The sequence below is a fragment of the Pimephales promelas genome, chromosome 6 (assembly GCF_988280905.1).
Source record: "Pimephales promelas chromosome 6, fPimPro1.hap1.1, whole genome shotgun sequence".
NCBI classification, from domain to species: Eukaryota; Metazoa; Chordata; class Actinopteri; order Cypriniformes; family Leuciscidae; genus Pimephales; species Pimephales promelas.
The window spans coordinates 2,632,015-2,650,020 of NC_142774.1; the positions used below are offsets into that span (position 1 = coordinate 2,632,015).

The 18,006-nt window shown below is 40.9% G+C and overlaps 1 protein-coding gene across 2 annotated transcripts in view; it reads right to left on the bottom strand.

Annotated features, from left to right (window-relative positions):
* tecrb (trans-2,3-enoyl-CoA reductase b) overlaps positions 1-17,887 on the bottom strand; it is a 49,451-nt gene extending 31,564 nt beyond the window's left edge. The window contains exons 1-11 of one of the 2 annotated variants that reach the window (XM_089132770.1): positions 17,711-17,887; positions 15,392-15,442; positions 12,595-12,646; positions 12,076-12,120; positions 10,275-10,378; positions 9,490-9,605; positions 9,281-9,386; positions 7,245-7,317; positions 7,052-7,095; positions 6,923-6,980; positions 6,370-6,458 (exon numbers count right to left, since the gene is read on the bottom strand). In XM_089132770.1, coding sequence (XP_088988896.1) covers positions 6,370-6,458; positions 6,923-6,980; positions 7,052-7,095; positions 7,245-7,317; positions 9,281-9,386; positions 9,490-9,605; positions 10,275-10,378; positions 12,076-12,120; positions 12,595-12,646; positions 15,392-15,442; positions 17,711-17,725 — 753 coding nt within the window. In that variant the 5' untranslated portion in view covers positions 17,726-17,887. Of the gene's footprint in view, positions 1-6,369; positions 6,459-6,922; positions 6,981-7,051; positions 7,096-7,244; positions 7,318-9,280; positions 9,387-9,489; positions 9,606-10,274; positions 10,379-12,075; positions 12,121-12,594; positions 12,647-15,391; positions 15,593-17,710 lie in introns of those variants that run through there. The other variant, XM_089132769.1, reaches the window with a different exon arrangement.
* Positions 17,888-18,006: the final 119 nt, after the last annotated feature.

Sequence of the window (18,006 nt, forward strand, 5' to 3'; positions counted from 1 at the left end):
TCGCCCGAAAACGAAAAAAAACGTAAGGGGTAACACTGTCGTTTTTTTTTTCGGGTCGAAACTTTGAGTTTCCATATCTCAGCTCTGGAAGGGTCTAGAGCCTCCATTTTTGCGCTCAGGTCAAAGTCTCGCGGCCCTCTATCATAATCCAGAGTTTTGAGAAGACTGGAGAAACTTGATTTTTCGCCCAAAAACGAAAAAAAACGTAAGGGGTAACACTGTCGTTTTTTTTTTCGGGTCGAAATTTTGAGTTTCCATATCTCAGCTCTGGAAGGGTCTAGAGCCTCCATTTTTGCGTTTAGGTCAAAGTCTAGCGGCCCTCTATCATAATCCAGAGTTTTGAGAAGATTGGAGAAACTTGATTTTTCGCCCGAAAACGAAAAAAAACATAAGGGGTAACACTGTCGTTTTTTTTTTCGGGTCGAAATTTTGAGTTTCCATATCTCAGCTCTGGAAGGGTCTAGAGCCTCCATTTTTGAGCTCAGGTCAAAGTCTTGCGGCCCTCTATCATAATCCAGAGTTTTGAGAAGATTGGAGAAACTTGATTTTTCGCCCGAAAACGAAAAAAAACGTAAGGGGTAACACTGTCGTTTTTTTTTTCGGGTCGAAACTTTGAGTTTCCATATCTCAGCTCTGGAAGGGTCTAGAGCCTCCATTTTTGCGCTCAGGTCAAAGTCTCGCGGCCCTCTATCATAATCCAGAGTTTTGAGAAGACTGGAGAAACTTGATTTTTCGCCCAAAAACGAAAAAAAACGTAAGGGGTAACACTGTCGTTTTTTTTTCGGGTCGAAATTTTGAGTTTCCATATCTCAGCTCTGGAAGGGTCTAGAGCCTCCATTTTTGCGCTCAGGTCAAAGTCTCGCGGCCCTCTATCATAATCCAGAGTTTTGAGAAGATTGGAGAAACTTGATTTTTCGCCCGAAAACAAAAAAAAAACGTAAGGGGTAACACTGTCGTTTTTTTTTCGGGTCGAAACTTTGAGTTTCCATATCTCAGCTCTGGAAGGGTCTAGAGCCTCCATTTTTGCGCTCAGGTCAAAGTCTCGCGGCCCTCTATCATAATCCAGAGTTTTGAGAAGATTGGAGAAACTTGATTTTTCGCCCGAAAACGGAAAAAAACGCAAGGGGTAACACTGTCGTTTTTTTTTCGGGTCGAAATTTTGAGTTTCCATATCTCAGCTCTGGAAGGGTCTAGAGCCTCCATTTTTGCGCTCAGGTCAAAGTCTCGCGGCCCTCTATCATAATCCAGAGTTTTGAGAAGATTGGAGAAACTTGATTTTTCGCCCGAAAATGAAAAAAAACGTAAGGGGTAACACTGTCGTTTTTTTTTCGGGTCGAAATTTTGAGTTTCCATATCTCAGCTCTGGAAGGGTCTAGAGCCTCCATTTTTGCGTTTAGGTCAAAGTCTCGCGGCCCTCTATCATAATCCAGAGTTTTGAGAAGATTGGAGAAACTTGATTTTTCGCCCGAAAACGAAAAAAAACATAAGGGGTAACACTGTCGTTTTTTTTTTCGGGTCGAAATTTTGAGTTTCCATATCTCAGCTCTGGAAGGGTCTAGAGCCTCCATTTTTGAGCTCAGGTCAAAGTCTTGCGGCCCTCTATCATAATCCAGAGTTTTGAGAAGATTGGAGAAACTTGATTTTTCGCCCGAAAACGAAAAAAAACGTAAGGGGTAACACTGTCGTTTTTTTTTCGGGTCGAAACTTTGAGTTTCCATATCTCAGCTCTGGAAGGGTCTAGAGCCTCCATTTTTGCGCTCAGGTCAAAGTCTCGCGGCCCTCTATCATAATCCAGAGTTTTGAGAAGACTGGAGAAACTTGATTTTTCGCCCAAAAACGAAAAAAAACGTAAGGGGTAACACTGTCGTTTTTTTTTTTCGGGTCGAAATTTTGAGTTTCCATATCTCAGCTCTTGAAGGGTCTAGAGCCTCCATTTTTGCGCTCAGGTCAAAGTCTCGCGGCCCTCTATCATAATCCAGAGTTTTGAGAAGATTGGAGAAACTTGATTTTTCGCCCGAAAACAAAAAAAAACGTAAGGGGTAACACTGTCGTTTTTTTTTTCGGGTCGAAACTTTGAGTTTCCATATCTCAGCTCTGGAAGGGTCTAGAGCCTCCATTTTTGCGCTCAGGTCAAAGTCTCGCGGCCCTCTATCATAATCCAGAGTTTTGAGAAGATTGGAGAAACTTGATTTTTCGCCCGAAAATGAAAAAAAACGTAAGGGGTAACACTGTCGTTTTTTTTTCGGGTCGAAATTTTGAGTTTCCATATCTCAGCTCTGGAAGGGTCTAGAGCCTCCATTTTTGCGTTTAGGTCAAAGTCCCGCGGCCCTCTATCATAATCCAGAGTTTTGAGAAGATTGGAGAAACTTGATTTTTCGCCCGAAAACGAAAAAAAACATAAGGGGTAACACTGTCGTTTTTTTTTCGGGTCGAAATTTTGAGTTTCCATATCTCAGCTCTGGAAGGGTCTAGAGCCTCCATTTTTGCGCTCAGGTCAAAGTCTTGCGGCCCTCTATCATAATCCAGAGTTTTGAGAAGATTGGAGAAACTTGATTTTTCGCCCGAAAACAAAAAAAAACGTAAGGGGTAACACTGTCGTTTTTTTTCGGGTCGAAACTTTGAGTTTCCATATCTCAGCTCTGGAAGGGTCTAGAGCCTCCATTTTTGCGCTCAGGTCAAAGTCTCACGGCCCTCTATCATAATCCAGAGTTTTGAGAAGATTGGAGAAACTTGATTTTTCGCCCGAAAATGAAAAAAAACGTAAGGGGTAACACTGTTGTTTTTTTTTTTCGGGTCGAAATTTTGATTTTCCATATCTCAGCTCTTGAAGGGTCTAGAGCCTCCATTTTTGCGCTCAGGTCAAAGTCTCGCGGCCCTCTATCATAATCCAGAGTTTTGAGAAGATTGGAGAAACTTGATTTTTCGCCCAAAAACGAAAAAAACGTAAGGGGTAACACTGTCGTTTTTTTTTCGGGTCAAAATTTTGAGTTTCCATATCTCAGCTCTGGAAGGGTCTAGAGCCTCCATTTTTGCGCTCAGGTCAAAGTCTCGCGGCCCTCTATCATAATCCAGAGTTTTGAGAAGATTGGAGAAACTTGATTTTTCGCCCAAAAACGAAAAAAAACGTAAGGGGTAACACTGTCGTTTTTTTTTCGGGTCGAAATTTTGAGTTTCCATATCTCAGCTCTGGAAGGGTCTAGAGCCTCCATTTTTGCGTTTAGGTCAAAGTCTCGCGGCCCTCTATCATAATCCAGAGTTTTGAGAAGATTGGAGAAACTTGATTTTTCGCCCGAAAACGAAAAAAAACATAAGGGGTAACACTGTCGTTTTTTTTTTCGGGTCGAAATTTTGAGTTTCCATATCTCAGCTCTGGAAGGGTCTAGAGCCTCCATTTTTGCGCTCAGGTCAAAGTCTTGCGGCCCTCTATCATAATCCAGAGTTTTGAGAAGATTGGAGAAACTTGATTTTTCGCCCGAAAACAAAAAAAAACGTAAGGGGTAACACTGTCGTTTTTTTTTCGGGTCGAAACTTTGAGTTTCCATATCTCAGCTCTGGAAGGGTCTAGAGCCTCCATTTTTGCGCTCAGGTCAAAGTCTCGCGGCCCTCTATCATAATCCAGAGTTTTGAGAAGATTGGAGAAACTTGATTTTTCGCCCGAAAACGAAAAAAAACGTAAGGGGTAACACTGTCGTTTTTTTTTTTCGGGTCGAAATTTTGAGTTTCCATATCTCAGCTCTGGAAGGGTCTAGAGCCTCCATTTTTGCGCTCAGGTCAAAGTCTCGTGGCCCTCTATCATAATCCAGAGTTTTGAGAAGATTGGAGAAACTTGATTTTTCGCCCGAAAACGAAAAAAACGTAAGGGGTAACACTGTCGGTTTTTTTTCGGGTCGAAATTTTGAGTTTCCATATCTCAGCTCTGGAACGGTCTAGAGCCTCCATTTTTGCGCTCAGGTCAAAGTTTCGTGGCCCTCTATCAGAATCCAGAGTTTTGAGAAGATTGGAGAAACTTGATTTTTCGCCCGAAAACGAAAAAAAAAAACGTAAGGGGTAACACTGTCGTTTTTTTTTCGGGTCGAAATTTTGAGTTTCCATATCTCAGCTCTGGAAGGGTCTAGAGCCTCCATTTTTGCGCTCAGGTCAAAGTCTTGCGGCCCTCTATCATAATCCAGAGTTTTGAGAAGATTGGAGAAACTTGATTTTTCGCCAGAAAACAAAAAAAAAAACGTAAGGGGTAACACTGTCGTTTTTTTTTTCGGGTCGAAATTTTGAGTTTCCATATCTCAGCTCTGGAAGGGTCTAGAGCCTCCATTTTTGCACTCAGGTCAAAGTTTTGTGGCCCTCTATCAGAATCCAGAGTTTTGAGAAGATTTGAGAAACTTAATTTTTCGCTCGAAAAAAAAAATGAAAGAGGTAACACTGTCGTTTTTTTTTTTCAAATCTCTTGAACTCTCGTCTCAGGCCCAGAACGAAGAAAAGGAATAGTCGAATAAAGTCGTTATTTTTGTTTTATTTCCGCACAAAAAGTAGTCTCGTCGCTTGATAAACTTAAACTTGAGCCACTGTAGTCACATGGAATATTGAAACATTTTCTTCAATGACTTCCTGGGCCGTTAAGTTTCGATCCCTGTGGCGGATTATGTAGCAGGGATCCACCTCTCAAATTTAATCAAAAATATCGTCATTTGTGTTCCGAAGATGAACGAAGATCTTACGGGGTTGGTACAGCATGGGGGTGAGTAATTAATGACTTAAAAGTAGTGTAGGTCAAGAATTAAAAAAAAAACGTTTTTTTCCAAATTTCATTAAACTTTCTGTATATATCAATGCAATTAAAATCTAAGTACTCTGAAAAAGAAAGTACAAAAATCGAGTGTCTGTAGACCTCTCACGACTGTTTTAAGACAGCTCATTATTTCCATTCACTTCCCACATGAACGCGTGACTCCGACAGCTGAGCTGAAGACGCATTATTTACCTGAGACGAGCGGAGAGGAGAGGAAGGAGTGCATGTAGTGACATCATGTCAGAAACACATGTAAATAAAAAAAATCTAACTATCATTATGAAGATAAACAAATAAGTTGTATTTTATTACTCACTATCAAGCTAGCATATTGATATTGGTAAAGTTTACATATATTTATTCATTCGCTAACGAGCTAGTTATCTATAAGGCAAAGCTAAAAACAGGTTGCATGATACACGTTTTCCATTGCCATCATTTACACTGTGATGAAGATGAATTTCGTGTAAGATTCATAACATATATATGGTGTTCTGACTGCATGTAAGAGTTTGCTTGATGAAAGCATTGTTGATTCTGATGAGGACTACACTCCCGAGACAAGTTAGACAGTATAAGAAAGCAAGTACCGCATCGTCAGCTCGAGGACAGATCCGTGAAGCAGAGGAGGTCGTGCAACTAGGGTCCGAGGAAGTAGAGGCCAAGGACGGGGTGATCGAAGTGCAGGGCAAGAAGCACTTTTTAGACAAGAGGACCTGTGTCGAGTTTTGCATCTTCAAGCTCAAACAAGGGCATGCGAACAGGTACGATCTGGATATGCGCAAGTGGGCAGGTCCTGTGTGGCAAAAGGGTGGTTGCCATGGTTGCGAGAGAGTGACAGTCGCCTAAGCCAATCCGTTGTTTCGTCCCGGTTCGAAATAATGAGCTGTGTTTAGTGCAGATTAAACGGTCTAGAGTCACTCGATTTTTATACTCTTTTTTTCACAGTACTTAGATTTTAATTATGCATTGATATATATATAGAAAGTTTAAACAAATTTGGAAAAAAGTTTTTATAAAATTCTGCCCTACACTACCTTTAAAGGGTTAGTTCACCCAAAAATGATATTGCTTATATAAACTGGTGTGAATCTTGAGACAAAACAATGACACTTGACATATTTTAAGTTGTATATATTTAATCTAAGCCTTGTCTGTGAACCGACCAAAGGTGTTTTGTTTTATTTGATACTCTACTTTGGTCTTGTTGCTGATGCTGATCACTAACGTGATTTTGTCTATGAGCTGGAGGTTACAGTTAGTTTGCATCAAGTTCGGCTGTAACCGGATCCAAAGAAGAAATCTATGTCAAAGTGTAACTATTATGATGTCTCAGCATAAAGCATCTCATTTATATGGAAGCTTGTTTCTGCCACAGAAGAAAAAATAAAAAAGGTAATTCATGCGACTTTATAACACGCAATTTTGAGAAATAAAGTGTCAATAATCTTTTGAAATGTTTTATTCTGTGGCGGAAACGAGCTTCCATATGTTTCGTATCTTCATCAGAACACAAGAGAGAAGCGGATGCTAACAGTTTTCAGTGAAAGGTCTGTGCTGAATGTGTGTGAGCGCATCTTCCTGACCTCATACGTGTAGTTGGGGCAGGACACCAGCAGGAAGATCCAGGTGAAGGGGTTTTTAGTCGGATACGGGATCTTCCTGGTCTTAGATCCTGCAGAAGAGGAAGAAACTCTTACTTTGGGCAGACCTGATCTAACGATGAGCCGAGCAACAGATGCAAACGATGCAAATGCCAAGTAAACATACGCGTTACTTGATACAGAAAATGTATAAGGTCTATACATAAATGTATTAAAGATCCTAACTGTGTGTGTGTGTGTGTGTACATGTTTTTTCTATCCAAGTGGGGAGTTAAACCTGAAAGCACACAGACTCATGGGGACTCGTGTCACTGTGGCCTAAATCAAGGTCAACATGCTTATAAATCATGCAGAATGAGTTTTTATGAAAATGCTGAAAGTTTTGTGTGATGGGTAGATTTAGTGTGTGTGTGTGTGTGTCGGGTTAGTGTAAGGGGACAGAATATACAGTTGACAGGATAAAAACCATTACATCTATCGAGAGACCCAACAAAGATAACGAATCAGACGTGCGTGTGTGTGTGTGTGGTCTTACCAGGTGGTCTGAGATTTCTCAGAGCGATGTGGATGGAGAAGTTCCCGATCTGACAGAACTGTGGCCATAAAGAGATCATTAGTCATCATCACATGACTCACACTGATGCTGTGGAAGAGCTGATCTTACCAGGAACAGGATGAGGGCCAGTCTGATCTGCTGCTCTCCGTAGACTGCAATGCAAACAAGAGCATGAGCCGTGAACACACGTTTCAATATCGGCTGACATCATGCCAACAGAAAATGCCAGTGTAATTTATGAATGAAAAAAAGAAAGCATTTGTGTTAGCACTGAAGCAGGGAAGAGTATATGAAGGCTCACTGGGTGGCGTGTACAGAGGGTGGTTGATGTAATACGCCATCCAAGCTGCAAATCCCCAGTAGTACGTGCAGTTCTGGAAAAAAACACAATCACATGGTTTAATATTACAGTAAAGCGCCGATAATATCTAAAAATCTAAAAAAAAAAAGATTGACATTTAAAGTGCCCCAATTATGCTTTTTGAAAAATGTCCTTTCATGTAGTGTGCAATTCAGCTTTTTGTGAATCTAAAGGTCTGTAAAGTTTCAGAGATCACAGTGCAGATAAATGGAGTTATTTTCTCCTAAAAGAAAGAATGGATCATCTGACCAATCAGAGCAGAGTAGACCAATCACAACAGACCAATCAGAGCAGAGTAGACCAATCACAACAGACTGAGCCATCTGACCAATCAGAGCAGAGTAGACCAATCACAACAGACCAATCAGAGCAGAGTAGACCAATCACAACAGACTGGGCCATCTGACCAATCAGAGCAGAGTAGACCAATCACAACAGACTGGGCCATCTGACCAATCAGAGCAGAGTAGACCAATCACAACAGACTGGGCCATCTGACCAATCAGAGCAGAGTAGACCAATCATACCAGACTGGGTCATCTGACCAATCAGAGCAGAGTAGACCAATCATAACAGACTGGGCCGTCTGACCAATCAGAGCAGAGTAGACCAATCATAACAGACTGGGCCATCTGACCAATCAGAGCAGAGTAGACCAATCAAAACAGACTGGGCCATCTGACCAATCAGAGCAGAGTAGACCAATCACAACAGACTGGGCCATCTGACCAATCAGAGCAGAGTAGACCAATCAAAACAGGCTGGGCCATCTGACCAATCAGAGCAGAGTAGACCAATCACAACAGACTGGGCCATCTGACCAATCAGAGCAGAGTAGACCAATCAAAACAGACTGGGCCATCTGACCAATCAGAGCAGAGTAGACCAATCACAACAGACTGGGCCATCTGACCAATCAGAGCAGAGTAGACCAATCACAACAGACTGGATCATCTGACCAATCAGAGCAGAGTAGACCAATCACAACAGACTGGGCCATCTGACCAATCAGAGCAGAGTAGACCAATCATAACAGACTGGGCCATCTGACCAATCAGAGCAGAGTAGACCAATCACAACAGACCAATCAGAGCAGAGTAGACCAATCACAACAGACTGAGCCATCTGACCAATCAGAGCAGAGTAGACCAATCACAACAGACTGGGCCATCTGACCAATCAGAGCAGAGTAGACCAATCACAACAGACTGGATCATCTGACCAATCAGAGCAGAGTAGACCAATCACAACAGACTGGGCCATCTGACCAATCAGAGCAGAGTAGACCAATCATAACAGACTGGGCCATCTGACCAATCAGAGCAGAGTAGATCAATCATAACAGACTGGGCCATCTGACCAATCAGAGCAGAGTAGACCAATCACAACAGACTGGGCCATCTGACCAATCAGAGCAGAGTAGACCAATCACAACAGACTGGATCATCTGACCAATCAGAGCAGAGTAGACCAATCACAACAGACTGGGCCATCTGACCAATCAGAGCAGAGTAGACCAATCACAACAGACTGGGCCATCTGACCAATCAGAGCAGAGTAGACCAATCACAACAGACTGGGCCATCTGACCAATCAGAGCAGAGTAGACCAATCACAACAGACTGGGCCATCTGACCAATCAGGATCAGGAAAGGAGGGGTTTACAGGCCAAATCCTTTATTAAACTGTTTTCTGACACTTGAGAAATGAGAAATTATGTGATGCTGCAAAGTATATTATGAGCATGTAGACCAATCAGGAGGAGACCTCGAACACAGAATTAGGAGCCTTTAAAATATCATAATAGGGACACTTTAATTAATATAAAGTCACGATTAACTGCATACACTCTTAAAAATCATGTGAAATGTACAAGTTTCTGTTTCTGGTATTCAAAACCACATATTGTTCTCTATATAAAGAATCGTGATGTGTGTGTGTGTGTGTGTGTGTGTGTGTGCAGTCGTATAGCTCACCTTGAAGATGTTTCGGAGAGGCATAGTCCCGTGTGAGAAGCGATGGACGAACAACGTTTCCAAAAGTCTCTTAACGTAGTGGAAGGAATGACACATACATGCCAAACTACAACAACAACAACACACTGAATTACCCATCAGCCCTCAGAAGCCGTGTCACACACTAAAATGAAAATTGTGTGTGGATCTTGCTGTGTGTGAACACTTACTGTACGACCCAGTGTTTGCTGGTGGTGAAGTCATATTTAGGCGCATAAATGAACGGGACTCTGAAGTAAAACATCAGATAAATCAGCAGAGGACCGGCGTACTCCGTCAGAAACACCTGTGTGTGTGTGTGTGTGAGAGAGAGAGAGAGATTTACTACATGTTTTGTTTGTCTCATTATTTATATATAATATGTTAATGCTTTGGCAAGATTGTGATACACAGTTATGCAAATACAGCTCAATTGAATAGTTAGAGAGAGAGAGAGAGAGATTGAGAGAGAGAGAGTATATATAAGCACTATGAGGGGTTCACGAGTTCAGTTCCTCTGCTGTCGTTCATGTTTCCAGGTTATTAATATCTCCTGCTCTCACACAGATAATGTGACAGACACTAAACGGGCCAGTTAAGAGAGACAGATTAACACACACACACTGGCATAAGCTTATAATGCAGTGAAGCAACATTAATATTTACATGAACACACTTTATTGAATTAAACGTGGATGAAAACTAAGCTAAAACATGAACACACACACTATAGCACAGTGATCAGGTTCAGGTTATGTGTAATATCGTGTTGTGTGTTCTTTACAGACGCACTGAATAATTCTGCTCAGATCTTGGAAATAAATTAAAGGAAACAAGAACGTTCAAACTGTGAACAATCAGGTGTATTCTGGGATAAAGTTAGTCAGTGTGTATCTTTAATGTACATGTGTGTATTTGTGAGCGTTCGAGTTTGTATAAGTGGGTGTGTGTGTGTGTGTGTGTGTGTGTGTCTCACCGTGACCCAGCTGATCTGGGCTCCCAGGTCTCTGAAGTAGAAGGTTGCAGTGGTTCCCACCGGCAGATGCTGGAGAACATCCTCGTCCTTCAGGGATTTCCCCTCTGCAACACAATCCCAGAATGCATCAGCACACGAACCCTTCATCTAAACCAGCGGACAACAGAACATAACCGAACACAACCCACCCTTCCTGTTTAACCCGTCCACACAAGAATCACAACATCCAGTCATAAACCATCAGTCTCAGAGATGTTCATTAAAGGGATACTTCAGGATTTAGCATTAAACCTGTAGTGTTGTTGAATGACCGTGCTTTCCACCCTCATATCCCCCTGAGACGAGAGACTTATGTATTTTCTGACTGGAAAACATCCTCTGATGATGCAAAAATCGTCTGAATCATCTGAGGATTGTTTGGCCAGATGCTAAAGACTACAGTCAGTAGTCGGGTCTGTCCCGCATGTTCTCAACCTGCCCATAGAGGGCGATCTCACTCACAGAAGGAACAATTATGGCGCTTTTCCACTACACAGTACCAGCTCGACTCGACTCGCCACGCCTTTGTAAAAGTTGTACCTGTTCCTACTTTCGGGTACTTTTTTTGTCCCACCTCTGGCGAAGTTTTGAGCGAGCCGAGGCGATACTAAAATGTCACGTGAAAACAATGCCGACTGCTGATTGGTCAGAGAGAATCGTCACCATTCACTGTGTCATCATTGCACGCGTCAGATCCAGAATATCTCCGCCAGTTTTAAATACTTTGGCCAGAGATAGTTATTAAACTAACTACTATTATTATGGGAACTTCGAAGAATACGCCGTGGTCAAACGAGGATCCAGCGAGAACTTGATGGGGCAACGTGGAACGAAAGGTGTCGCTATGACGACCGGGTACTATTGTGTGCAATGTAAAACGAAACGAAAAGCGAGCTGAGGCGAGTCGAGCTGGTACTGGTAATGGAAAAGCGGCAATAGTGTCAGCCATCTTTGTTTGGAAGCTAAGCTAGCAGGCTCTTTTTCACGGACAGGTTCAGCCGTCGATGTCCGGGATTCAGCTTTTGCGTTCTTTGTTTACATGCACAGCGTTTGTTTCAATCTAACTGAATTCATTCCGATTGGTGAATCTGAATGTCGTGTTTACGTGAACGCTAAACAGTGATCGGTTGATGTGCGTTTTAACATCGCTAAGAAAATTCCCGCTTCTCCGTGAGAGCGTCTCACGGGTGTCGCTCATCGGTAAATCACGCCACCGGCCTCGCGCCGTTCTCCCGCGGCCCTCACTCGTCCCGCTCGCCACAGGAAACATGACGAACGGCGACTGTAGAACGCAAAAGCCGAATCCCGGACATTTTGGGCGATCTCGAAACACATTTTTGGGCAGACTCTTCACGGAGACTCACTAGTAGCCTAGACTTGTTGTTTAACTACTGCGCTCTGTTACCAGTAGGCGTGGCCTCCTAGGGCAGCGAAGCAAGTGCATTCTGGGAGTTGTTGTCTTTCATCCACAGAAGCCAAAAATACATTTTCTGGCTTTTCTCAGTCTAGAAAGCTCCAAATTTAAAAATAATTTCACATTTCTTCTACAAAAATGACCCATTTTATAGACATATAAAATCCCGTATCCCTTTAACTTCAGCAAGACAAGCTAGAGTGAAAACTCATATTGATGTTGGTGTTAATCTTATATAAGTTGCCTGTGGTGTAGGATTAAATAATACTTAGAAACAGTGACTGTTTTCATGCTAATAATGTCAGCAGACCGATCTGTGGAGATGATGAACTCAAGTGTAATACGTACTGGGATCCAGACGAATGGACTGGCGGGCCGGATACCACTGAGGGTCTGAAACAACACACACAGGAACACTTCAACAGCACAGTCAAACACACACTAAACTTACACTTTAGGGTCGGAAAATGTTTTTAGACTCTATTATTATCACCAAGGCTGCATTTATTTGAATAAAAATACAGTAAAAATAGTGATATTGTGAAATACAGTCAAATGTAATTTATTCCTGTGATTTATTCCATTACTCCCGTCTTCAGAGTCACATGATCCTTCAGAAATCATGAATAATATGAGGATCTGATGCTCAAGAAACATTTAGGATTATCATCAATGTTGATAAGATGTTAATGAAGTTTTGAAAGCGTGGAAGTGTTTTTTTTTACCAAGTATTCTTTGATAAATAGAAAATTCAACAGAATTTATTTGAAATAGCAATCTTTAGTAACATTATAAATGTCTTTTTTACCCATCCCGAACTTCTAAGCAGAAGTTAAAGCCGACTGAAGATCAGAAATCGATACTCACGACTCTTGTGGAACATGGACTTGATTTCTCCGATGGTGGCATTGGGCTCAACCTGCCAATCAAACAAACACACAAACACTAGTTTCAGAGTGTGTGTCTGAATCCGGGGGTAAATTTAGCTACAATCCCCCAGCGATGTGGCTTTAGTACAGCAGCTGCTCTGAGAGACACAAAACACCAGACAAACACACCCACCGACACGGAGCACATCTCCCAGAACACACACACACATGCTGAGCTGACTCCAGCTGCCTCTACACGTCCTCCTGCTTTATCCAGCGTTTGTGTGTTTTCCGTCAGCATAATAGTTAAAAGCATAGTAATTCATATCAAATAGAGGAGACACGAGAGATTCCCTCTCTCCATCTTTAAGCCCCCCTGAAATCAAAATTTACGCTTTTTAGCTTTTAGTATGAATATGTGAGGTTTAAGGTTATGAAAAAAAAAAAAACACATTCCACACATATTGTAAATGCGAAGTGTGTTTTTGTTCCAAAACAAAAATACACTTCGCATTTACAATACAATACAATACAATACTTATTTATAAGGCACATTTAAAAAAAAAAAAAAAAAAAAAAACAAAGGCTGACCAAAGTGCCGTACAGGACAGAATACAAAACAAAAAAAATAACCAATAAAGGGAAAAAACAGCAATAGATAAATAAAAAGATCTACTAAAACTAAAGCAATGGATTTACCGGAATCAGTTTCTGTGAAAATATCGCTCGAAACCTTTCTATATTTAGGAGACAGAAGCAATCAAAACTCACAGTCTCTCACTTCCGCTGAATCGGATCATGGATTTTTATGACATCACTGCTTCTCTCCAATCAAATGCTCCCTAGAATCTAAAGCTCCGCCCCCTATGCTAGAAATACCACCTGGCCAAATAATTGATTTGCTGAAACAATCTATGTATTGTGTCGGTTAGCAGGGTTCACTGTCCTTCTGCAATACGAGAGCGACCTCTAGAGGCCAAATACCATCACTGGCGCCTCATGCTATTTGTTTTGACACGTTTTGAGCCGGACACTTCAGAAACGGATTATATCATATTATAAAGAGATTCAGTTGTTGACTAGTGGAGGAATGCAGTGTGTGTGCAGTCGAGGCCGTTAACATTAGTAGTAGCATAGCAATGTGACAAAAACGGTTTAACGTCACGTTTATACTTGCATTATATCCATTTATTCGCTTTTATGCATTCGTTATGCAGCGAAGTTCCATATTTAAAGCTAGTGACATCACATGAGATATCAATTTTTTGTCCATTTTAACATTTACTAATCCATGATTAAAATCAAAGGTTATTAACATTAGTTAATGCACTGTGAAATAATAAACAACTATTGTTATTGACTAACATTAACAAAGATTAACAAATGCAGTGACAGATGTATTGCTCATGTTAGTTAATACATTACTTTTAACAACTGAAACCTTATTGTAAAGTGGCAACTATACAGTAAAGCATTAAAGCTTTCCCTTTATATTTCCCGCCAAAAACCTTCAATTCTTACATTGACATCATCATCATCATCCTTGCAGGCTGGCATTCCACTGTGACATCACAGCACCAGTAGCCAGTGACATCACAGTGGAAGCGGCAGTTAATCCGAGGACATACGATTGCAATCCCCGATAATCCTCTGCAGGCCTCATTACAGGCGCCTCCGTACAGGGACGACTACTGCAAGACCCCGAAACACACACCCCGGGCCCGTTTCTATAGATAGCTCCACTCCAGGGATGGGGACGTCACGTTAACCGGTGCGAGAAACGCCTTCATTCATTTGAGGCTAACGGCTACACTAGGCTAGCATCTACACATGGGTAGTTGAAATATAACACTGATTTGGAAGATTTTTAGGGTTAATATTTTGAGGCAAAGTACATATCGTTTTCTATTGAGTTAATCAAACATTTTTAATTCAATTTTAGCAGATCATAAATTGCTCTGACATGCAGGGTTATTATCGTTAGCTAAAACTAAAAGCATTAAAAAAAAATAAATAAAAAAATAAACGTCAACTGAAATCTAATATTAAAAAAAAACCTGAAACTTTTTTTTAAGTTAGTAAGTAATTTTAATTTATAAAGCATATTAACACACAGCGCAAAACTGACCAAAGTGCTGTACAATGAATAAATAAAAAGACAATCAATAGTCATATGCATATAAAACACGAATAAAAACATAGCTGCTAATATATTGTGTAGTCGCGGTACTACTGTAATAGAAGTTCATAAAAAATTTAATACACATTCAAAAATAAATGACTATTGTCTAAATGACCAAAACTTTCAAATGAAAATATAAAATTTAAAATATTAATAAAAATCATAATAGTGTATTAATGATAAAGTAATAAAACACTGCTGCGGCGCATTATCGTTAACTAAATATTTTTGTTTCTTAAAAAAAAAAAAAAAAAAAATTAAAAACATTAACTGAAATATAATATTTAAAAAACTTTTTTTTAGTTAGGTGCCAGTGCAACATTTCTCATTTTTGGCGTAGTTTAAGTCGAGGTACTACTGTAATAGAAGTTCATAAAAACTATATAGGCTACGAATGAAACCTACTAAATTACTAAAACGTTAAAATATAAAAATAATAGCATTTTAATGATGGTGTTATGCAACACTGCTGCTGCATGACAAATACACCTTTCAACGCACAATCACACCATGTTGTCTTATTTAATCTGAGGTTGTGAAAAGTGCATGTGTGTGATTACGGGGTAATGCATGTCAAATATATCACAAATGAGAAGGTGTAAGTGTTTCCTACCTTGTCCAGGAAGCAGAGCTTGTCCTTCGTCTTGGCGTCCAGAATCTCCACCTCGAAAAAGACCACAGCTTTCTTAGTCTTTTTAGCGGGTTTGCGTTTGGCCGGGGCGGGCAGGCCGGGTAATGCTCCCACCGACCCGTTCTGGGCCTTCTTGGGGAGCGTGGCCTCTAAAGCCAGGGTATCCATACTGTCTGCTCTCTCTATACACACTCTCTGAGTTTTTAACTTCTGTACGCTCTTAGTCCCTCCCTAACCTCCAAAACGAGTGCAGGACTTTCTGGAAAGCGTGAGGTTTAATGTCAGCTGTGGAAATAAATCTGTCGGAGCCCCTACCCACCCCCTCTCTCTCTCTCTCTACCTCTCTCTCTCCCTCCCATCTACACATTTGGCCCCCAAACCTCCTAAAAACACATGCACAAACAAGTAAACAAAACTTCTATCTCTTTCACTCACTCACATGCACCTTATCTCTTTTTTCCTCTTTTTCTGTTGAAACTCCATAGGAAACGTGACCCGTCCCCAGTCATCCCAATATGTGCTAATTATAACTTGCCTTATGGATGTACACACGAACACACACACAAATGTAACAGAGCCCAGCCATGCCCTCCTCTACAGCCCACAAACAAGATTAACACAAACAGATTATTTACAGAAATATGATTTTAGTTTTGCACCGTTGTGTTGGGGTATGTCTGCCAGTACAATGATAATGTAAAACAATAGGTTTAAGCCAGGGGCCATTGAAAAAGGCCATGACAAATGAATGACAGACTTAAAAGACTAGTCTTAGACTACTAGGGCAACGGTCATATTTCAACCCGAAAATCAACAGGAAAAAAATATTTCGATATTAGCTTGTAAACATGTGTTGCAGTATTTTCTTGACAATTAAGCAATCTCCAATTCCCCAAATATATATTTGTAATTTTATTTCATTTTTCTATCAATTTTATTATTATTAATTTTATTATGTTTACTCGTCATAGCTATATAAAACCAGAATACATAAATGTCACAAATGTGAAGAAAAAAAAAAGGCGTCGTTTGCAACATACGAAATTTCGCGGTGAAAATAAATACGTTGATTTCCGTTGTTTATCTTGTTCTGAGGCGCACTATTTTAGGAAGGAGAAATAGAGAGAGAGAGTGGTTATTAATAACTTGGAAAGGCATGAGCAGATGACACACGAGGAAAACCCCACCGCCACTGAGAGAAACCCCAACTGAAAGCGAACTGCGAGGAAAACACCAACATTATTTTAATGTGTACTAGTCTGAGGCGAAATGCAGCACGAGACGGCAAGAGCGACCGTTAAAGATCACGTGAGTGCCATTCACGCGCTTCAACAAACACATTAGCGATTTTTTTATACATCTAATTAATCTTATACGTTGTGTTGTGTAAGTTGTATTCCCCTCTTTGATTTATTAGTAACTTAATTACGATGTATTATACGTTTATGTCCCTGAGAGATCTTCTGGCGCCCTCCTGTGGACATCATAGACCATCGCTTAGCATGCTATGTCAGTTTTATCAACAAGACTTTGACCGAACTACATGTTTAAAGTACACCAAAGTGGTACATCGGTATTTAAAATATCCTTAACGATTTTTACGTAAGCCCATATCTTCATCGGTTAGAACTGATGTCACAAAATTAGTAAATCCACACAGAAACATACAACTACTTCCGGGTTTATGGAGAGAAGAGCTGTGACTTCAGTCCCACACGGCACACGATGAACAAGTCCGCCCTGTTACAGCACATTTGTTTTTGGTCAGATAAGTTTAATCACAACTTAATTGTATTAGTTGAAACGCTGAATGTTTATGACACAAGTGCACGCGAGGTTCCTACTTTACGTTTTTAAAACGCCATATTTTGTATTTATCTCGAGGATAAATATTGCAATAAGCACCTCATATGTTGTAATCGATATTCCTATTGCACATAGTGTCGTAATATATGGGACAAGGGTTGTTTCAGATTCTGCTGAGATGCGGTGTAACCCTAACCCTAACTCTATGGGTCGAGGGGACTATTACTGCAAACTACTTCCCCATCCCTGCCTCAGGACCGTCCAGTGTGCATAATATATGTGTGTGTGTGTGTTATTGTCCCATTCATAGATCAGTTTTGTCCTATTAGGCCGAGGTGCTTATCACACACTAGCGCGCTGTCTAATCTTCACCCTCAGAGATGTGTTTATAGTTCGTTCATTTCCACACGGCACGATCATGTCCTCATCTCAACAGCATCATCTGAGACCTGAACGCCGTACAATGAGAACTGAAAATCAGTAACATTATCTTACCTCGTAGTGCTTCATTGCTGCAGTTTGAATCGCTTATCCCAGCAAGCTGAGAGACAAGCACGAAGTCCAATCAGGAGGAACGGAAGATGCCACTCGTCCAATGGGAACAGAGTGGTGAGCGATTACCAACCAATACGAAGACCTGCGCGTGGTGTTGTCATTGGTGAAACGCATCAGAGAAGCCTGTTTGACCCAGAAGACACCAGAAGCGCTTGAACGAGCATTGCGCGCCGCCTAGTGGTGATGTGAGGCGATTACACGCGTGCTTCTGTGAAATAATTACAGATTTTATTCAT